At 42.1% G+C, this 20,392-nt stretch overlaps 1 protein-coding gene across 10 annotated transcripts in view; it reads right to left on the bottom strand.

Annotated features, from left to right (window-relative positions):
* The window catches only part of SON (SON DNA and RNA binding protein), a 134,083-nt gene that overhangs the window by 7,349 nt on the left and 106,342 nt on the right, over positions 1–20,392 (bottom strand). For 2 of the 10 annotated variants that reach the window (XM_089677951.1, XM_089677950.1), the window contains exons 7-10: positions 13,212–13,322; positions 8,819–8,935; positions 6,111–6,258; positions 964–1,029 (exon numbers count right to left, since the gene is read on the bottom strand). In XM_089677951.1, coding sequence (XP_089534077.1) covers positions 964–1,029; positions 6,111–6,258; positions 8,819–8,935; positions 13,212–13,322 — 442 coding nt within the window. Of the gene's footprint in view, positions 1–963; positions 1,030–6,110; positions 6,888–7,087; positions 7,302–8,818; positions 8,936–13,211; positions 13,323–20,392 lie in introns of those variants that run through there. The other 8 variants (XR_016312805.1, XR_016312803.1, XR_016312801.1 and 5 more) reach the window with 8 other exon arrangements.

A 20,392-nucleotide genomic window follows, 5' to 3' on the forward strand; every position in this document is an offset into this window, starting at 1 on the left:
GAGAGCCTACACTTGGGTAGGCCAGTGAGAAGAGAGTTGCAATAGTCAAGGCGTGAGATGATGAGGGAGTGTACAAGAAGTTTGGTGGTGTCTGGGGTGAGGAAGGTGCGTATCTTGGCAATATTGCGGAGATGGAGCCTGCAGGTGTTTGTAAGTGATTTGACATGAGGCAGGAAGGAGAGGTTCGAGTCAAGAATGACGCCAAGGACTTTGGCTTGCGGGGCGGGAATGATAGTGGTGTTGGTGGTGGTGATGGATAGGATGGGGGAGGGGGGTGTGGGCAGGGGGAAAGACGAGGAGTTTGGTTTTGGAGAGGTTAAGCTTGAGGAAATGGAGCATGAGACAAGACAGTAAAAATACAATACACGAGGGGTTCGAGGGCCCTGCTCTTTCGAGCTTACAATCTAGGAATGCATAATGCATGGCCTGCAATTTTTATTTAAAGTTATGCTATGTGAATGGGAACATAATATAAAGTAGGTGTTATCCCAATTTGACTGCAAAAGTCGAAATATACTTTAACTGTATGTCAGACAGGTAATTTGGTAGCAGCTACAAATCACTAATGTTTGAAATGAACAGCGATTGCAAGCTAGTGACATAATCATTAAAATTAGATGTGCTTCATCATTACATTAGTGTTTGCCAGGTGATGAATCAGAATATCATAGAGGGCAGAACTGGACACTAGCAGTGCCAGCAAGGATACAACTGTTAAAACTTACAAATGGCCATTAAAAAAAGGTTTGCTGGGCTTACAAGTACTCTAAATGTAGGGAACAGACTGGTACAGAAAAGAACAGCAATGATTGTTCCTATCAAGTATGATTGTATTCCGACGCCCATATAAATAAGATTATACTTCACTACAGCCAAAAGCAGCCACATCCAGCAACTGTCGTGTAGTATGTTTGGAAAGCTTTATCTGCTTTGTAACAATTAAAGGACATGTACAGAACTCACCAGACAGATCCTTAATCACAGGCATTGTCAGCTTGTTGGAGGCTTTTTCCCCATCTGCCACTAATCCTAGAATGAGAAACACTCAGTGTCATTCTGGGTTAATGTTTATTAAAAAAAAAAAAAAAAAAGTTTTTCTTACTCTCCTAGCAATGAAAATCAGTCTAGAATACTCTGCAACCAACTCTATCACGGAAAAGCTTGACTTGTTTAAAAATGATGTAATGACTACAAAACATTTTGAAACACAGTGTGTGCCTGGGCAAAAAAGAAAAACATTCATTACACCTATCTAATACATGCATATTTCCCCATGTTTTGTCTCTTTAACCACTTCAATACTGCACTCTGGCGGAACATGGCTACAGCATGGTTATGTTGTTCTGGGAGGGTGTCTATAGACGTCCTTCTGAGAATGCGCTTCTTGTGAGCCCCGAGGTGCATATTGGGAAGTGTCTGTGATCACTGTGCATCACCGGTCATAGTAAAGGACCAATCACAACGGCCCTTTACCACATGATCGCTGTGTTCGATGATCATCCAAAGTTTGATGGTTATCCTTCCCTCACACAGACATGAAGTGCAAGAGAACAACTGTCTATTCCAGCACAGTGAGTCGCACATTTATAACTTCTTTACAGTGCTGCTTATTATTCTACAGGATTTATATAGCACCAACAGATTGCACAGCACAATATACAGGGAAACAGTACATTTACAATACAATAAAATACAAGAGGGTTAAGAGGGCCTTGCTCATAAGAGCTTATAATCTAATAGGGTGGGGCAAGTGATACAAAAGCTTATAACTGTGGGGGCACTCATCAGTATCTATCAGTTGAGCCTCATCAAGGGAGCCCCCCCCAGTGCACATCTGAGCCTCCTCAGTGCAGCCTCACCAGCGCCTGCCAGAAAAGCCTCAATATCGCACCTCATCAGTGCAGCCACATCTGTACCAGTGTCCCAATAAATGCAGTGCGTCACCACAGCCAGTGTACACTATGTCTAAAAAATTCCTTACCAGCAAGGAGGTATTTCAAATCCTCAGTATGACCCACAAGAGCAGCGGGGGGGGGGGGGGTCTCTGTGTCGGATTCTGAATACGAACCAGTGTTAAGTAGAGGGTCTTTAAGAATCAGAGGAGGAAAGTGTGCCCACCAAACTAATGCATTCTGGAGATGAGCAGGCAACCATCAGTAGTGCAGTAGCATCCACCAGTAGTGCAGTACCTCTGCAGGAAAGGCCAGGTATTAGTGGTGTGTCAGGCCAGCCCCAAAGAGTTAGGGCCCATATCAGTGTCCCATATGCACTTGAAAACCCCTAACTCAGGAGTAGTCAATATCCCTCCTTTTACTGCACCCATTAATTTTTTAAATCTACTTTTTACCAATGATTTATTAATTTCTATTGTGGACCAGTGCTACCTTTGTGATCGACAATTTATTGCCAATAATCCAAATTCAAGTTATGTCCATCCGAATGAATGGAAACGATTAACAGTGGAAGAATTAAAAAATTTTTTTTTGAGCCGCACATTTAATATGGGACTTACAAAAAAAATAGGTACAGTCTTACTGGTCCACCCACCCCATTCATCACATTCCCATCTATTCATCAGTTATGCCAAGAACAAGATATTTTATGATCATGCGGTTCTTCTATTTCAGGGATAATGTACAGGGGTTTATTTACTAAAACTGGTTCACTCAGAATCTCGTGCACTTCTGCATAGAAACCAATCAGCTTCCAGGTTTTATTGCTAAAGCTTAATTGAACAAGCTTAGGTTAGAAGCTGATTGGCTACCGTGCACAGGTGCACAAGATTCTGAGTAAACCAGTTTTAGTAAATAAACTCCACAGTGCCCTCCCCGAAATCACCCTGCATGTGATCAACTTTTCAAAATTCGTCCACTTCTCAACTTTTTCTCTGAGAAATTTTCACAGCTGTATATCCCGGACAAAAAAAAAAAATCTGTGTGGATGAGTCTCTTGTTCACTACACTGGCAGGCTGGGTATCAAGCAGTTCATTCCCAATAAAAGGGCCAGATAAACTGTTCAAGTTGTACAACAGAGCAATGGGGTACACGTATGCCTTCAGCGTGTACAAAGGAAAGGACACCCAGCTACATCCCCCTAACTGCCCAGAGTATATTCCCAGTGGGAAAATCATTTGAGATCTTGTATTCCCACTCCTCAAAAAGGGTTATGATCTATACATTGATAACCACTATACCAGCCTTTTCTACAATCTTTATCAGAAGCAAACACTAGCATGTGGCACAGTAAGAGCCACAGAAAGGGCTTCCCGCAAAGGCTGGTGGATACAAAACTACAAGGGGAGTCTGTGAGTTTACGGAACAAATAAGTGTTGGCTATGAAGTGGAGGGACAAATGAGACATAAATGCTTTTTCTATCCACAGACCACCTCCATGGAAATCCGCAGAAGGAATGGCCTGCTCCAGAAACCTGAAAGTGTGCACGAGTACAATATGTTCATGGCGGGAAGGCAATTATATCAGATGATCCAGCCCTATCTTGTGAGAAAAACCCACCACTGCTACAAGAAACATAATGTTTTTTTTTAACCAGTGCTTCTCTTTTAAAGTTTCTGCTAATGCTGAAAAATATTTAACAGTCTTGCACAAAATCCAGCGAGCTTATAATTTTCTCTTTAGGTTATGGAGATGAGAAAAGTGGTAGGCGTTCCATAGTCCAGGAAAAAAAAAAAAACTCAGGCAGGGCCAACAACACTGCAGATTTCAGTACAGAACAGGTTCTGGCACTGTCATTTCAAACTGGAAGTTAGGAGCGCAATGGATTTTGATGGATTGACAGGTATTTTCCTGTACTTGTAGTATTTTTAAATTCCCACATCAGGCTAAATTCTTCTTGCTTTTAATTTCTCCCCCCTGGTGTTTAAAGCAGCTCAGCATTCAACATTTTCTCAGTCCAACTGGATGGAAAACTGTTCCTGAGAAGCAGACTCCGACTGAACCCCCACTCTCTCTGTTGCGTGCAATTCAACATAGACATTTTCTCCTGACTCTAACCAAACCCCAGGACACAGCCTTGGCACCTACTTTATTTGAATGCACATGGTTAGATTCATCCCCTAGACCATAATAACCTGGTGGAGAGTGCTTTTGGAATCTCTTTCGACTGGACGTTACTTTTTTTTTTTTAAATTTTGCCCACAAATTGCCAATTACTAACAGGATTCAGGATATAAAGTCCTTTCAAGATGGTAGCAGGTGCCTACAAACCTTCACAGGGGCTATCCACAAGTCTCTCCAGTCTGCTGGCACTGTGAAGCAGAAGATGATACATTTCTGCACATCTTTTGGAATTTTACCTTTCTTAGAAGTTTTTGATATGGGGTGCAGTTTCATGTGAAAAAAGTGTCAAGGACGCTGACCAGGAATACAATGCTGCTGCGTTTTTATTACAACACTCATCTTCAATTTGAAGCTGTACAGCAGCCATGAAATGTCCTCAACCCAAAAGGAAAGACTGTGGGGGTGCAGGGGCATCAAGTTACCAACTTCCTGGGCAGAACGCCTTGTACAGTATGTTGATACAGACGTGCAGCGATTTCAGGGGAAGGGATTACACATCATGTGACGAGACAGAACACATAAAAGAAAACAGTCAAGTAAAAAAAAAAAAGGAAGGCTTTGGAGAAAGACAGAATGGAGTGTGGTGTTGTCTTTAAACAAGTCATGGCATGTACTGCAAAGAGATGTTTACTTTTTTTAAATTTTGTTCAGACATACACTTTAATGGTATTCCCTGTGACCATCCCATTGCAATCAGCTATGATTTCCTATACATTTCTATTTCAAAAGTGTTTATTAAGTGTTCTTGCATGGCAAGACCACATACTGTTATCTCACATATATATTCTTATTATTATAGCCAAATTTACCACCTTAACTCCTCCCACAGTTTTTACACTATATAGACAGTAATATACCGAAACGTGCGGATTGTTCCCGATTGGTGTGCTATTACTTTGTGGAAAGTTTCGCCGAATGGTTCACGAAATATCGGCGTCCCATAGGAATGAAAGGCAGAATGTTCAAAACTAGAGTGGGAGCTGACAAAAGCTAGAGTGTAAGCTGAAAAATTAGGACATGATTTCTAAACTGCCATCACTCCCTCATTTTCAAGCCCACCTACACAAATATATCAAAACGTTCAGCTATCCCTGCTGCCACTAAAAATGTCCACGGCTAAGCCATAGTCCTGATAGTTTTCACAATATCACCATTTGTTTGCAACTCACCCGCCCATTGACATTCATTGAAACTGCACTCTAGCCACCTCAAATTTGAAGGGCAATTTCTAAACTGCGACTGTGCCTTCATTTTTAATATTTCAGAAACATACTATGCATCAAAATGTAGGTCTGGATCTTGTGATTCTCACAATATAAAGCTCTTCGGTGTAGGATTTATAGTTTTTAAAGCTACGACCATTTGAAGACGCCAGTGAAGTGAGCAATTTGGAGCAGTTTGTTTTTAACCGCTCTTTTCTGCCCTATTTGAAATCTAAATTTGAATTTGTGACAGTTTGGCCGGCTTCTGGTTAAAAGTTTGGAAATAAGTTTTCTACAGTAGAGAGTATTTGACATGATAATGCTGCTAATGTTTTTATAAATGTATGTTTTAATGTAACTGTGAAGCACTTTGGGCAACAACATTGCAATTAAATGTGCTATATAAATAATTAAAAGTTGAAATGCATTTCTCACTCTATCAAGCTTGCCATGTGCACTTTTTAAATTTAATCAATTGGTTAGTGTATTGTTTACTATCTTTACTCACTCCAAACACTCCACACAGTTACTCTGCCCACTCCATAAAGTTACTCTGCCCACTCCAACCTTTTCACAGTTACTCCAACCACTCCAACCACTCCGCCCACTCCAGTTGTAGACTACTGGTGGAGGAAAGAACACTTCACACGATTTCCCCAGAAATTGTAGCTTTTCTAGTTATCTATATTGCCTCAAAGAGCCACAGGTCCCATGAAGCTCTAATAAGTCAATACCCATACTTCTGCACCACCAAAAAGGTATGGGCAAGCAATAATCACTGTTAAAAGTGTGGGCATTTTTGTATTTGACATGTGCAGAAAGACATTTACCTTTACGATCGGTCTTAAAGTCAACAAGAATAGGATTAACATTTCCCTCATTATTTCTTCCAAGTCCCTCTCCTTCCTTCCATCCCATCTTCCTCATGAGTAGGGCTCCTCTTCCACCACTAACCGGTGCTGCCTTTAGAAACTGATCCTAGAAGGCAGACAGATGAGACAGAAAAGGGGCAAACCAAAATGTTACTATAACTTTAAAAATAAGGTGGTAAAATGTACAATTTCTTAATGTTTTCCAAGGCAGGCTTCCAAACCCCCTGAGATAACTACACAGTTCAGATTTACTAGATACCAGCAACATAACAGAGGACTACATCTCTCCATGCAGAATATGCACAAAGCTAATCCATGTTTTTTGCATTGTCTTTTACAACGTCCTCTACTGATCAATTATGGTTCTGACACCAGTCTGCCACACAAGGGGAAAATAACATTTTAACATACTTCTGTGAAAGACAGATAACTAAAAAATGCATAGTATATCAAAGTTTTAGAAAAGGAAAAAAAAAAGATAAACTTGTTAAATTCTTACCTACCTAATGAATCTTTGGCTGCAGTGTTGTGATAGTAGAGCAGGCAGTGACCGTGGACACAAGGCAGCTACAAGGATCTGACCCTGCAACAAGTTTCCATATAGAGCGGTGAAAGTTCACAGGTGACTCTGTGAACTATCCCCTCTCTGGTACCCCATGCTTACCCGTGCAAAGAGCTGTCCTACCGTCATCCTGACACCTCAACACTGGGCAAATTCTAGTCTGTCATCCTGGACTGAAGCAAGAAACATATTTTGGCACAGTAAAGAGAACCCTCCCCACCTCTTGTTAGTGAGTTATCTAGCAGCCCTGTGTCACTTTAATAATGCACAATCAGGTTAATATGCAACTGTGAAACAATAAGCATACTCAACCACCAAACATTAAACAGAACATGGCTTGTATAGAGACTGGTCTCTGACCTGCAAACCCCAGTCATAACAGGACTGAACCAGCTCATGTAGAAGACACTGTCCACGCTGAATCTCCTCGCTTTAAACACCCAGTGTTTTTTGTTTTGGTTTTACTTACTTACGTATGGGTTCCATTCGCCCCTCTCAATGCCGGAACATTTTCATAAAAGAAGGACTGAGAGTGACACAGACCCCAGCCATTGTCACACCAGGGTCCGATCCCGCTTTAGAACCTGCTTTGTAATGATAGAATTTTCAGCATCAAGGTCTGTTTCACTGTGCCCACCAAAGCGGAGAACATATTGCAAAATACAAGTCAGAATACAATTGCACTGCTATGCGCAGAAGCTTAAGTAATTCGGGGTTGACATGATAAGGGTCAGAACTGTGACTAATCATTTCATAAGGAGTGAAATGATCAGGGGGGTTTACACACCAAAAGGGGGACTTGCATTTGGTACTCACACAGTCCACACTTAAGAATCTGTAGACACTGGGAAACCAAAACCAAGAAAAACAACAATAAAAACATGCCTGAACTAAGAACAGTTCCTGTGGATTAGTAAGAATTCTTAACTTTGTTTACTTGCAGTGCAGTAGGAGACAGATAAAGGGAAAATGTGTTTGATTTAATACATTAAAACACGATCCTCATAACCAAAGATATAAAAACAGCAGCAACATCTGGTAGGCAGAGGGGAGAGCCAAGGTGGCGGCAGCAGGACAGGTCGTCCGGCAACTTTGATGGCAGGTGGCACGATACATCCATCCAAGTACAGATCATTCTTGATGTCACTTTTGCTCAATTCTTCTGCAGTGTCAAGACAGCTCTGCTTCTGCGCACTCTTCTTTCTTGGCTGATGACTTCTCCACTGCTCTACATACCATCCGTTGCTGCTCATACTAATACGCTTATTTAATTAACAAGCAATGAGAGATAATGGTAAGGAAAGTGCAGTAACAAATAGTAACCAATAAAATCACCTTCAACTGACTACAATGAGAAATCTGACTGCTAATGGTTACTGTTTTTTGCATATCGCTACAGCTTCTTGCATGTCCTCCATGAATTAGAATGTTGTCAGAACACAGCATAGCTGCCGATATCTCCTTTTCACAGGACTAATCTGATAACCAAACTGGAAATGGCTAAACTATGGTTTATGAACAGCTGCTAAATAAGTGGATGGAACTGGGCTTTTCATTTTCTCAGACAGCAGGGAAAACCCTGGGATGCATCACATCAAACTCTCCACTGACTTCCCATGATGACAATTTCTGACTCTTATCATGTGAACCACTTCCACAGTGACAGGAACAGTGAAACAGACCAGTTTTGGGAAACACAAGAGTTCATCATTCAGCCAGAGGGAAAAGGTTAGGTTTAAGGACGAATCTCACAAACCACCTCAAAATGAAATATGGGGCTGGTGTCACATGACCAGTTCATTAGAATTAAAGTACATCTACGTACACGCATGAGCTAGAAACATACAATCAAGTACACGAGAAAGTGTGTCCACTTTAACCAAATGTAATACTACAGTTTTTTAGTTTGGGTTTGAATGCAGTTTAGGTTTCAGTTTGTGGTAGTTTGTGAACAGGATTTTCTCCAGTGCTATGCTTTATAAATCGAATTAGATATATTTTTAGCGTGATAAAAACAAGCACTGGCTCTTAATTTGCCATTTTCTAAACACTACATCAGCATGTACATAGTCTAGGCAAACACCACTGCTTGTCTGCTGCATACCTTTTTAAGCCATGCCTGTGGGCCGCTGTTACTAATTTCATCGGCAGACAGCACCTGGGCTCCGGTGCTTCCTGTAAACTGTCCAGGAAGGGAAGTAGACTGAGCCCATGCATCGATCTATGGCAAGGGAGAAGCATGATAAAAATAATGCATTTAAATAAACCCAGGATGAGTATGAAAAGGATTTTAAAAATCACAAAAAGAGTGGTTGTAAAAGGAAAGTTTTTTTAAATACACCTGCAGCCTCCCTAATACTTACCTGAGCCCAATCTTGATAGAAACGATGTGCACGAGAGCTGAGGCTGTCTCGGCTCTCCTCATTGGCTCAGATACAGCAGCAGGAGTCACTGGTCCCACTGCTGTCAATAAGACCTAGTGACAAGGAGCAGGGCCGAGCCTCGTTCTGTGTGTCGTATGAACACACAGGCTCTGGAGCGAGCATGCATGAGTGCCCCCAGAGCAAGCAACTTGCTCTGGGGGCACTGTTAGTTGGCAAGGGAAACGAGAAGATGAGGATCATGGATGTTCTGTGTAGAACCACTGCACAGAGCAGGTAAGTATGACATGTTTGTTATTTTCATTACAAAAAAAAAAAAAAAAAAAACGTAGCTTTAATATTACTTTAAGCCAGTGTGTTTATTTCTTCATTTAATATTTCCATAATCACGTGTGTCAGGACCTTCCAACAGGCCGAATAACAATACATAATACAACAATTACCGTATTTTTCGCTCCATAAGACGCACTTTTTTCCCCCCAAAAAAGGGGGGAAAATGTCAGTGCATCTTATGGAGCGAATATAAAGCGGCCGGTCCGGTATTTTTGCGGCCACCATGTCAGAATACCGGGCCGGCCGCTCAGCTGTTGTCTCCTGCAGGGCCTTACCTGTTCCTCGCTCCAGCGCTGCACAGTCTTCCCGCGCTGGCTTCTGTGACAGCCGGGTGCCCACTGCGCATGTGCTGCGCTGCGCTTTGTGAATGATCCGGTGTCTTCTGGGACACATGACAGGTCCCAGAAGGCGCCGGGTCATTCACAAAGCGCAGCGCTTCTCGCGCATGCGCAGTGGGCACCCGGCTGTCACAGAAGCCGGCCCGGGAAGAAGAGGGAAGGACAACTCCGCGGAACTGGGAGCGGGTACCTGTCAAATTCAGGTACCCGCTCCCCCTCCCTCCCCAAAGGTCAGCAGTCTCTGGTCATTCCCTGCACTGTCTGCAGTCTGTGGTCATCCCCTGCACTGTGTCCGCAGTCTCTGGTCATCCCCTGCACTGTGTCCGCAGTCTCTGGTCATCCCCTGCACTGTGTCCGCAGTCTCTCGTCATCCCCTGCACTGTGTCCGCAGTCTCTCGTCATCCCCTGCACTGTGTCCGCAGTCTCTGGTCATCTCCTGTACTATGTCCGCAGTCTCTGGTCATCCCCTGCACTGTGTCCGCAGTCGCTGGTCATCCCCTGTACTGTGTCCGCAGTCTCTGGTCATCTCCTGTATTATGTCCGCAGTTTCTGGTCATCTCCTATACTATGTCCACAGTCTCTGGTCATCCCCTGTACTGTGTCTGCAGTCCATTGGTTCAGAATATTTTTTTTCTTGTTTTTCGCCTCTAAAACCTAGGTGCGTCTTATGGTCAGGTGCGTCTTATGGAGCGAAAAATACGGTACATAAGGAGACCATGCAAAGCTACCACTGTATTATGAAAGCAAGACTTTACACCTAATTTAGACCTGATCAGCTTTTTTCCACAAGGCCCTGTCTGACCAGAGACATCAATTTTTGAACTGAAATGAATGCAGATTCTTTAGAAAATTCTATAAATATATTCATTATAATCCATTCTTTACACAGGATTTCTATTTCTGGCTATCCAGTTTTGAAATTTGCACAAGCAATGCAACTTGGCAAGACAGGAGACTGAAATTTTTACTCTACTGCAGTTAACACATACAGGATTTGTCCCTCCCACAGCCTGAGAATGAACACTGAAAGAAGAAGCAGCACATCGATAAGCTGCTCTCTGTCACTCTGCTCTTTTCCACTGATCTACATTTACCCTAATAGCACAGAGCACAACTGACTGGCTTCATGTTTCACTCTCACCCAACATGAGCTCTGCAGTACTGGGACTGCAAAAGGCTGATATCAAGTCAAATGTAGGTACTTGCACTATTTGTGTTTCAAAACATCCATTTAATTATGTAATAAGGAATGCAAAGATGCCTAATTTTTGTTTATATATTGGTGGAGTTCATATTTAAATTCCATCTTTTCCCAGGGCCTCCACAGTGAGATACCTCCACAAGACTTCACAGCTGCTACAGCTACTAACATCACACTCCCTAGGGCAGTGGTCTGCAACTTTTAAGACATAAAGAGCCACTTGGACCCGTTTCCGAAGGGAAAAAAAAGACTGGGAGCCGCAAAACCATTGCAACATTTAAAACAAATCCGACACTGCATATATTGTTTCTTACCTTAATGCTATATACAGGATCGTGCAGTTAGCTTCATCCCCCATATAGTAATTCATCCCCCATATAGTAATTCATCCCCCATAGTAATTCATCCCCCCTATAGTAATTCATCCCCCCTATAGTAATTCATCCTCCATAGTAATTCATCCCCCATATAGTAATTCATCCCCCCTATAGTAATTCATCCCCCCTATAGTAATTCATCCCCCATAGTAATTCATCCCCCATAGTAATTCATCCCCCATAGTAATTCATCCCCCATAGTAATTCATCCCCCATATAGTAATTCATCCTCCATAGTAATTCATCCCCCATAGTAATTAATCCTCCATATAATAATTCATCCCCCATAGTAATTCATCCCCCCTATAGTAATTAATTCCCCATATTGTCTCAATTCACTTACCTTTGCTCCGCACGTTCATCTCGCTGTGTTCCCGCGCTGTGTTCCGGTCTTCAGGGCGGACTGTGAGAGGAGTTAGTCACGCTGCCCCGCCTACATCCTGGCTGCCCCGCCTACATCCTGACAGCTAATGTTCCACGCTCCGCGGGCCGGATTAAAAGAGTCCTGACTTTTGAGGCGGCCGCCCGAGAGGAGGGAGGGGAGCGGGCGCCCGGCACACAGAAGAGCCGCATGTGGCTTGCGATCCGCGGCTTGCCGACCACTGAAACCCTATTGGCTGTCACCTGGTGGGCAGTGTGCTCCGGAGCCGCAGCAAAGATGAAAAAGAGCCGCATGCGGCTCTGGAGCCGCGGGTTGCCGACACCCGCCCTAGTGGAGTCTATAAAATGAACAACAAGCATGTAACGGGGGAAATGCAAAAGACTGACACCTCTTGTCAATGCTTTGTGGTGAGGGCTAGAGGCAAGAACTAGCGGGACAAAATATAACTACCAGAGTCTAAATGGTACAGAAAACCATCCATGACTGAACCTCTCCAAAACCGAGTTTCTTGTCTTCCCCCCAGCCTGGACACCACCCCCCATTGACTTCTCCATCATGTCCAACAACGCCACCATCAAACCCGCCCCGCAGGCCAGACTACTTGGTGTCATTCTGGACTCCAACCTATCCTTTCAGCCCAAAGTCCAATCTTTAACAATCTCATGCAGACTCCACCTCCGCAACATCGCCAAAATCCGCACGTTCCTAACCCCAGAAACCACTAAACAACTCATCCACTCCCTCATCATATCACAACTCGATTACTGCAACTCCCTCCTTACTGGCCTGCCTCGCCGCTGGCTATCCCCGCTTCAGTCGATCCTGAACACGGCTGCCAGACTCATTCACCTTTCCAACCGCTTCGTTTATGCCACCCCCTCTGCCAATCCCTCCACTGACTTCCGACTGCGCAACGGATCAAATTCAAAATCCTAACACTGGCGTACAAAGCTGTCCACCACACTGCCCCAAACTACATCACCGACCTAATATCCAAGTACCACCCAACACGCACACTCCGCTCCTCACAAGACCTCCTTCTCTCTAGTTCCCTGGTCTCCCCCTCCCATGCCCGCCTCCAGGGTGTCACCCATCCTCTGGAACTCCCTGCCCCAACCCATCAGATTATCACCTACTCTCCTCTCCTTTAGGCGCACCCTGAAAACCCACCTCTTCAGGGAAGCCTACCCCACCCCCTGCTAACTTGCCGACCTCCTCCACTCTTCCTACCACTCCATCCCCCACAGCTTTCTCCTCCTGTGCCACAATCCCCTCCCTCCTAGATTGTAAGCTCGAAAAAGCAGGGCCCTCGATCCCCTCATGTTTTGCACTGTATTGTATTGTTATTGTTCTGTCCCCCATTGTAATGTACAGCGCTGAGCAAACTATTGGCGCTTTATAAATACTGTATAAGAATAATGACTTTACATGCTCAACTGAAAAATCATGTTTTCAAATAAAGCATGGATGCTTAGTATAACTAACCTGCTCCTGTGCACGGTTAAGCATAAGTAGCGCTTCAAGGTCAAATGGATTCCCCGTAAGCCGAGTCTGGGCCATGGCACGCTCGTTCATTGCCGAAGTGATGTCCACTGGCTAAAACAAAAACAAAAGGAAGGTAAATACATTGAACTTTATTCTGCAAAAGTAATTTAAATATATAATACGACATGGGTGCTAGTGATATTAGTTGCAATACAATTACTTGTTTATTTAAAAGGAATGTATAATGCAAAAAAAATTTTTTCTTATAAAATGTTAAACAATGGTGCTACTTTATGAAAACATTCATAGTTGCTTAAACAATATGTAAACAAAACATTTCAAATCTGATCCGTGCCTGCAGTACATGTATGAAAGTATTCTGTTCTAGCATTGCTTCCTTTGTGTGAAATCCCTGGTGTTTCTGCCAGTCCCTTGCTTTTCTATTAAACCTCCCCGCACAGCCATTTGCTGGCAAGATCAGGGCGGCGCAAAGTCGCATATAAATACGTGATTTGCAATTCTGGGTAGGGGGCACACGCACCGCCTTATTCAGCTACAGATATAAATCAACTGGTCCCGTCAGGAGATTCTCCGCCATCATCCAGCGATCGCTGAGTAAAACTGACAGGGGAGAGACCTGTGTGTAAACACCACAGGTTTCTTTCCGGCCAGCAAGAAAATGCTGCTGTGTATTTCTTTGCACAGCAGAGAAATACACAGCAGCATGTTTCCCTAGTAAAACATACACAGCACATCATGTAAAACAGCACACAGCTAGGCTAGGTTTACACCTATGCAGATTGCCTTTGATCCGTTTCTGCAGTGCTTTATACGGTGCGGTTTACATTTTTGCACATGCATTTTTTACGTTTTTGGGGGGGGGGGTTTCCCCACTTGTTGCTGGGCAGATTTAAACTCATCAAAAACACAGCATCTCCACTGAAGTCTATAGAACCAAAAAAAGCAATGTTCTGCATTTAAAACCCTTTGCAAAAAATGCACCGGGTAAAAAACACGGAGATGTGAATCTGTCCCTTAGGAAATAATGTTAAATGGACTGCTGTGCATTTCTACAAAACGCATAGTTGTGAACTTAGACTTAACCCTTTGATCACCCCAGATGTTAACCCTTTCCTGTCCAGTGTCATTAGTACAAAGTCAGTGCTTTTTATTATCACTGATCAGTGTATTAGTGTCACTGGGGATGTCAGTGGCAGTTAGTCGGTTCCCACCTTGTGTCAGAATGCCCACCTGCCCACCGCAGTCACACTATAAGTCACTGATCGCTGCCATTACTAGTATGTATGTATATTATTTATTTTTAAAAAAATTCCAGTAATACACACATAGATATATATATATATATATATATATATTTATATATATATATATGCGCCATTTGTAGACGCTATAACTCATGTAAACCAATTAATTTACATGTATTGGTATTTTTTTTTTTTTTAGCAAAGACGTAGCAGAATACATTTTGGCCTAAATTTGACAAAATTTGATTTTTAAATCTTTTATAACTGGATGTTTTATAGCAAAAATTCAAAAATAGTTTTTTGTTTTTATTTTCAAAACAGTTATTCTTTTTTTGTTTATAGTGCAAAAAATAAAAAAAATAAAAAAAACACACAGGTGATCAAATACCACCGAAAAAAAGCTCTATTTTGGGGGGGGGGGGGGGAGAGAGGGAAAATTTTCCTTTGGGTGCAGCACTAGATCGCAAAAAAATGGCCTGGAAGAAAATCCTCTGGATGGCAAGTGGTTAAGCAACACATGCTTATGCAGCAAAATTTGGCACAGGCATTTAGACATCAACGACCTCTGGTTATGAAAGGGTTGACCTGTAAAAGGTTCAAGCAACTAGAATATGCATTCCCATGCATTAAATACAACAGGTAGTTCCATCTATGATGGAAATGTCTGCAAGGCTGGACAGGGTCTCAGATATGGAGGAGTTGATCTACACCTAGATTGTAAGCTCCCAGGATCAGGGCCCTCCTATCCCTCTTGTGTTGAACTGTATTGTTACTGTATCGTCTCCCTTTATATTGTAAAGCGCTGAGCAAACTGTTGGCGCTATATAGATCCTGTACTGCTCACCGGGACTATGCATCACGCGGTGCTCTTTCCTGTTATACATAAATTCAACCTATTACAACTAAAAAAATAAAAATAAGGTACAAGTGTTGTGTGGGGCTGTGTGATGTGGCATCCAGCTTTGCAATTGACTAGGCCAACATGGAGGATTGCTTAGGAAGCGGCAGTTATCTGTAATAATATAGGATTAACAGCATCTCCCAAACAAATTAATTTCAGACAAAAGCTCTGACCTCACATTGCATCAACTATTTGGCAGAATTAAAAGTGTATGTCAGGGCAAAAAAAAAAAGATAAAATATAAACAAAAAAAAATGCAGTACAATTCTGTAATCCATGCACATTACACCTCCATGTGTAAACCCTTTAGATGCTAGACCAATTTGTTTCATTTATTTTCATGCAAAACTACAATTTTTGGCCTTATAACTTCCAAAACATATTTTCTGAAAGCAGAGAATCTTTAGAACAAAAAGATGGTATTTGCACATTTTTGTTGCACAATATTCACACAATGGTTTATCAAGCCTGTATTTTCAGCAAAAAGATACTTTAAAAGTAATATTAGTGCACATGATCATATGAACACAATATAATCCCCTTTTTTTGTAAAATACAGAAGATGAAATTGTGGTGTGCGTGTATGTGAATAGATAGCAAATAAGTCAGGTCTCAAAATTGGTCACACCTGCGAAATGGCAACCACAATAATCAAAGGTTTACATAGGTGACATTTAAAATCTTTACAGCTCATTAAAATTAGCATTAGCCATAAATACTTTAGAAAAATTCCTCCCACTCTGGGTGGGGGTGAAGGGGGGGGACGCAGCAATGCCCAATATATGTCGCACAATTGGTGTTATTCATGTACATGCTTGCTAGGTGTGCCTATTTTATGTATGTGAATACACAGAGAAGTCCTGTAATTTTTTTTTATTAGGATTTATTATTTTTAATTTTATATTCTTGTACTGCTACCATAAGGGATCTTTCAAAGTTCCCTATGAGATAGTACTGTACGAGTGTATTTTTGAAGACATCAGGAGTTACACCCTTCATGTCTCCTCTGCACTTTATTATAACAGAACAAGTACAGGTGAACACTGGAACTCACATATATGTGCTCAATGAAAACATAATTAGTTTCCTTTCATCTAACTTGAAAACACTAGTCAGGGGCATCTTGGTAGGCAGACATTTACAAAACAACCTTCTGGAAGAACTAAAAGCAACTTCCCTTGACTATATGGAAAGGGCTTTGTAGGGGCCACTGAGCACTAGGATATAACCAACCTTAAAGTGGATCTTGGGGAGGGAGGAAGATGGTATACGTCAATGTAGAGAAATCCAGGAATTAGGGATGATGGAAATTCTCTCAGTTAGGCTGTCACACAGTCACAAGCTAGTGAAGAATCTGATCGAGTTTGCTAAGCGCCTAAACTGTTATAAACAATAAATACAGAGGAAAGGTGACCAAAGAGCCTTTGGAACAGGTGGATAGTAATCTGCCCAACGTATGTTGGTAATAAATTGTCCAAAACAAAGGTCAAAGACTAAGGCAAGTGATCTGGTCATCCCTGCGGCAGCTGAGGGAGCAGGTGTCCAAAAGCAATTCCAGCATCACCCAATTCAATGGGGAAACAGACACCGCTCAACCAATCCCAGGAGTCAGATGTATGGGATTGGCCTCAGCCTCCTCTCCGGACACACCCTCTGACATGGCCTCTGTGATCAAGCCCCGATGGGTTGAATAAAAAGCATCAGAAGGCATGGCTTAGGCCATCCCATACATCAGACTCCTGAGGTTAGTTGAGCGTTCATTGCCACATTGAATTGGCTGATGCAGGGAAGGAAGGTGTTAGGAATGTACTTTGACACCTAGGGAAGAGAGGATTGTGGGAACAAAACTTTGCAAAAGGCTAGGCTCTGCTAAAGAATAGTATGGCAAATAGCAGTGGTCAAACAGTTGCAAGACAGGTACAGAAAGCTGATGTCCCTAGTCAGATTTTTCTTGGCCATTAAGGAGTTTAGAAAACAAAAAATCATAGAAAATACATCACTTAAATCACCAAAATTAAAAAGGAAAATCTGAGCTGGTTTACATGCATGTGAAATGGGGGGTGGGTGCAAAACCCACATCACCTTCACAAGCATAGAAAGCTGTAAAACAAGAGGTCAATCACAGGCCTGGAAGCACCCTCCAAGGGCTAACTATAGGCCAGGCAAGGGCTAGGTTGGAGGAAACCTTGTGTGAGGATGGATGCTGATATACTGTAGATATGTGGCAAGACAAACTAAGCTTGATGGCATGTGCAGTTTTCAAGAGACAGGATTTTCTATATGGGAGACTAAATTCCTTAAACTTCTTTAGGAAGGAAGCAGCCAACCCCTATAATGATTAGGGAAATATTCTTACCTAGCAGCAAGAAGGAAAGGATAATAAGAGAAAAAGCAGAAAGAAAGCAAAAATGCAAACTCAGTGTATTTCTACCACAAAATAACATGAAAGGAAAAGGTTCAGCCTCACATTGTATAAGTTGGGATAAGTACCAGACGGCTACCCCTTCACTTCTGGCACAAGAGAATTTTTTTTTTTATCCAAGAAAGGTTTTTTGGTAGCTCAGGTGAGTTTAAGAGAAAAAGGTTTTAAACAACATGAAGGACCCACCGATGGTGCCTGAGAGGGAGGTAGTAAGAGTAGGGAAGATCCATTTCGGCACTAAATGTGATCTTGGATAATGGGGTCTAAATCCCCTACTGTCAGTAATTGTCCCAATGTTTCATTGAGGGCATTACCAAAGAGAAGCTCGAAAAAGAATGGAATGCACAAAAGGCATCTTTCTTGTGCCAGAGCAGCTTCCCAGGCTTTGAGCCATAAAATTCTTTACATATGCACAGACAGTAAAGGCATTCTGGAAATATGACTGATAATACTCTTGATGGCATCTACACAGAATAGTAGGACCGAGGGCAAGAGCTGAATTTTTTTTAAGAACCCTAGGATCATCTATAGTAGGAGAAGGTTCAAAGGAGGTACTCCAAGTGCCTAAAAAAAAAAAATCTTTAAAAGGAGGGGGTACCTTCAATAGAATTGGTAATTTTATTATTCAGTGAAAGAATGACTGGGGTCCACAGCAGAAAGTTAAATTGCAGCTCCACAGGATACAAGGCTTTGAAATTGTCAGGAGGGGAAAATAACCTATGTTTGGCCAATCATAATATAAGGCACAACTTGCCTGGTTCAGAATAGAAAATGGCTTTCTACCAAAAGCCCTCTTTTTCTGAATTTTTTAATATAAGGGGGCTAAGCAGCGCTAACAGCATCCAACCAGAGAGCAGTAAATACTGGCCTAAATAAGTCCACAGTAGACAGCGAATGGAGAAAAACTGGGTAAGAAAGTTCCAAAACGGTGTGGGTGAAAAATCTTGAAACACCTTTGCCATAATTTCATATTTCCCTTTAGTATCTGCTCTGGCACACAGCCAAAAAATTCTAGTTTTATTCAATGAAGTAAGAGGGTAGAGGAGCTCTTGCACCGGTCATCCACCTCAGATTCCAAAAGTGGCAAAACGTCTGGAAATGAGCAGACGTTAGAAGTACATTTTGCCCTATAAACAGAACACATGAAGCTTGTAAGGGAGCTTGCTGGAGTAGTGTCAGTGGTAGACTTTGCTTAGGAATGAAGGAACCTTTAATAAATTTGAGAGGAATGGAGTTTCCTCAGAGCCGATGTAGAGTCGCCTTATTGCCAGATGAGGGTCTTCCCCCATGGGGTCCTCACAGAACAGATGTGGATCAAGGGGGAGCAGTGTGTTCCAAAAGCTATGTCTTGGCAGAATATGTTGGCCACATATGCACAGTTAGGAGTCTTAAGAACACTACATCAGTAGTCAGAAAGGAACTTGGGAACTGGTAGGAGGTAGAAAAAGGCCGCATAATTTGAATGGTTAAACATGACGTTTCCTATGAGGCAGAAAGTGAGACAAGAAAAAACAAAAAACTTGTGTGCGCATGGCACTGCGGTATGTCTTGAAAGATAAAGATGTAGTGTCCAAGCTGCCTGGACTAGAAATCTTGGTCGGAGGAACTGTTCTACAACAGAGGTTCTGTGGGGAGGAGCTCCTTTTAAAGATGGGTGTCAGTGGGACAAGCTATGGTCTGAAGTGTTGCCTTGAAAGACACTACTGGGAAACAAGTTACCAAGCACATCAGCCTTCGAACCACAGGAGATGTAGTGGAGAGACTGACCAAGGGGAATAAAAGTCCCAGTGACCACAAGGAATTTATAACACAAGCATATTAGACATTACATGTAAGAGTCCATAATTGTTGGTGAGTGTGCGAACAAACAAGAGGAGGACAGCAAAGTATGTTTGGCACTTAGTTTTGGAAGAAGATTGTACAATGCCACTATAGACTGCACAACTATTTGAACTTTAAGTTGATTCGTGTCTGCACAGATATTGGAAACATATTGGATATGTATTAATGTATAGGGCAGTGCTTTGAGTTGTTTTCATCTTTGCTTGTTATATAAGGAGAGCAAACCTTACCTCAGCAGCAGCCCCTAATATACCTAAATATTTATGACACAATTTGTAGGGATTTACACTTTTTGTTACATTTTTTATATGTACATATTTTTTTATATTTTAGCAAATTTATTTTCTTACACCTAATAGTCCTAGCACGGGTAGTTGTGGTATGTACAGTGGGGATCGAAAGTTTGGGCACCCCAGCTAAAAATTTGTATTAATGTGCATAAAGAAGCCAAGGAAAGATGGAAAAATCTCCAAAAGGCATCAAATTACAGATTAGACATTCTTATAATATGTCAACAAAAGTTAGATTTTATTTCCATCATTTACACTTTCAAAATAACAGAAAACAAAAAAATGGCGTCTGCAAAAGTTTGGGCACCCTGCAGAGTTAATATCTTGTACTGCCCCCTTTGGCAAGTATCACAGCTTGTAAACGCTTTTTGTAGCCAGCCAAGAGTCTTTCAATTCTTGTTTGAGGTATCTTTGCCCATTCTTCCTTACAAAAGTCTTCCAGTTCTTTGAGATTTCTGGGC

This window comes from Staurois parvus, unplaced genomic scaffold (genome assembly GCF_062004578.1).
Source record: "Staurois parvus isolate SC_StPar_1 unplaced genomic scaffold, SC_StPar_1.0 ptg000195l, whole genome shotgun sequence".
Lineage (NCBI taxonomy): Eukaryota > Metazoa > Chordata > Amphibia > Anura > Ranidae > Staurois > Staurois parvus.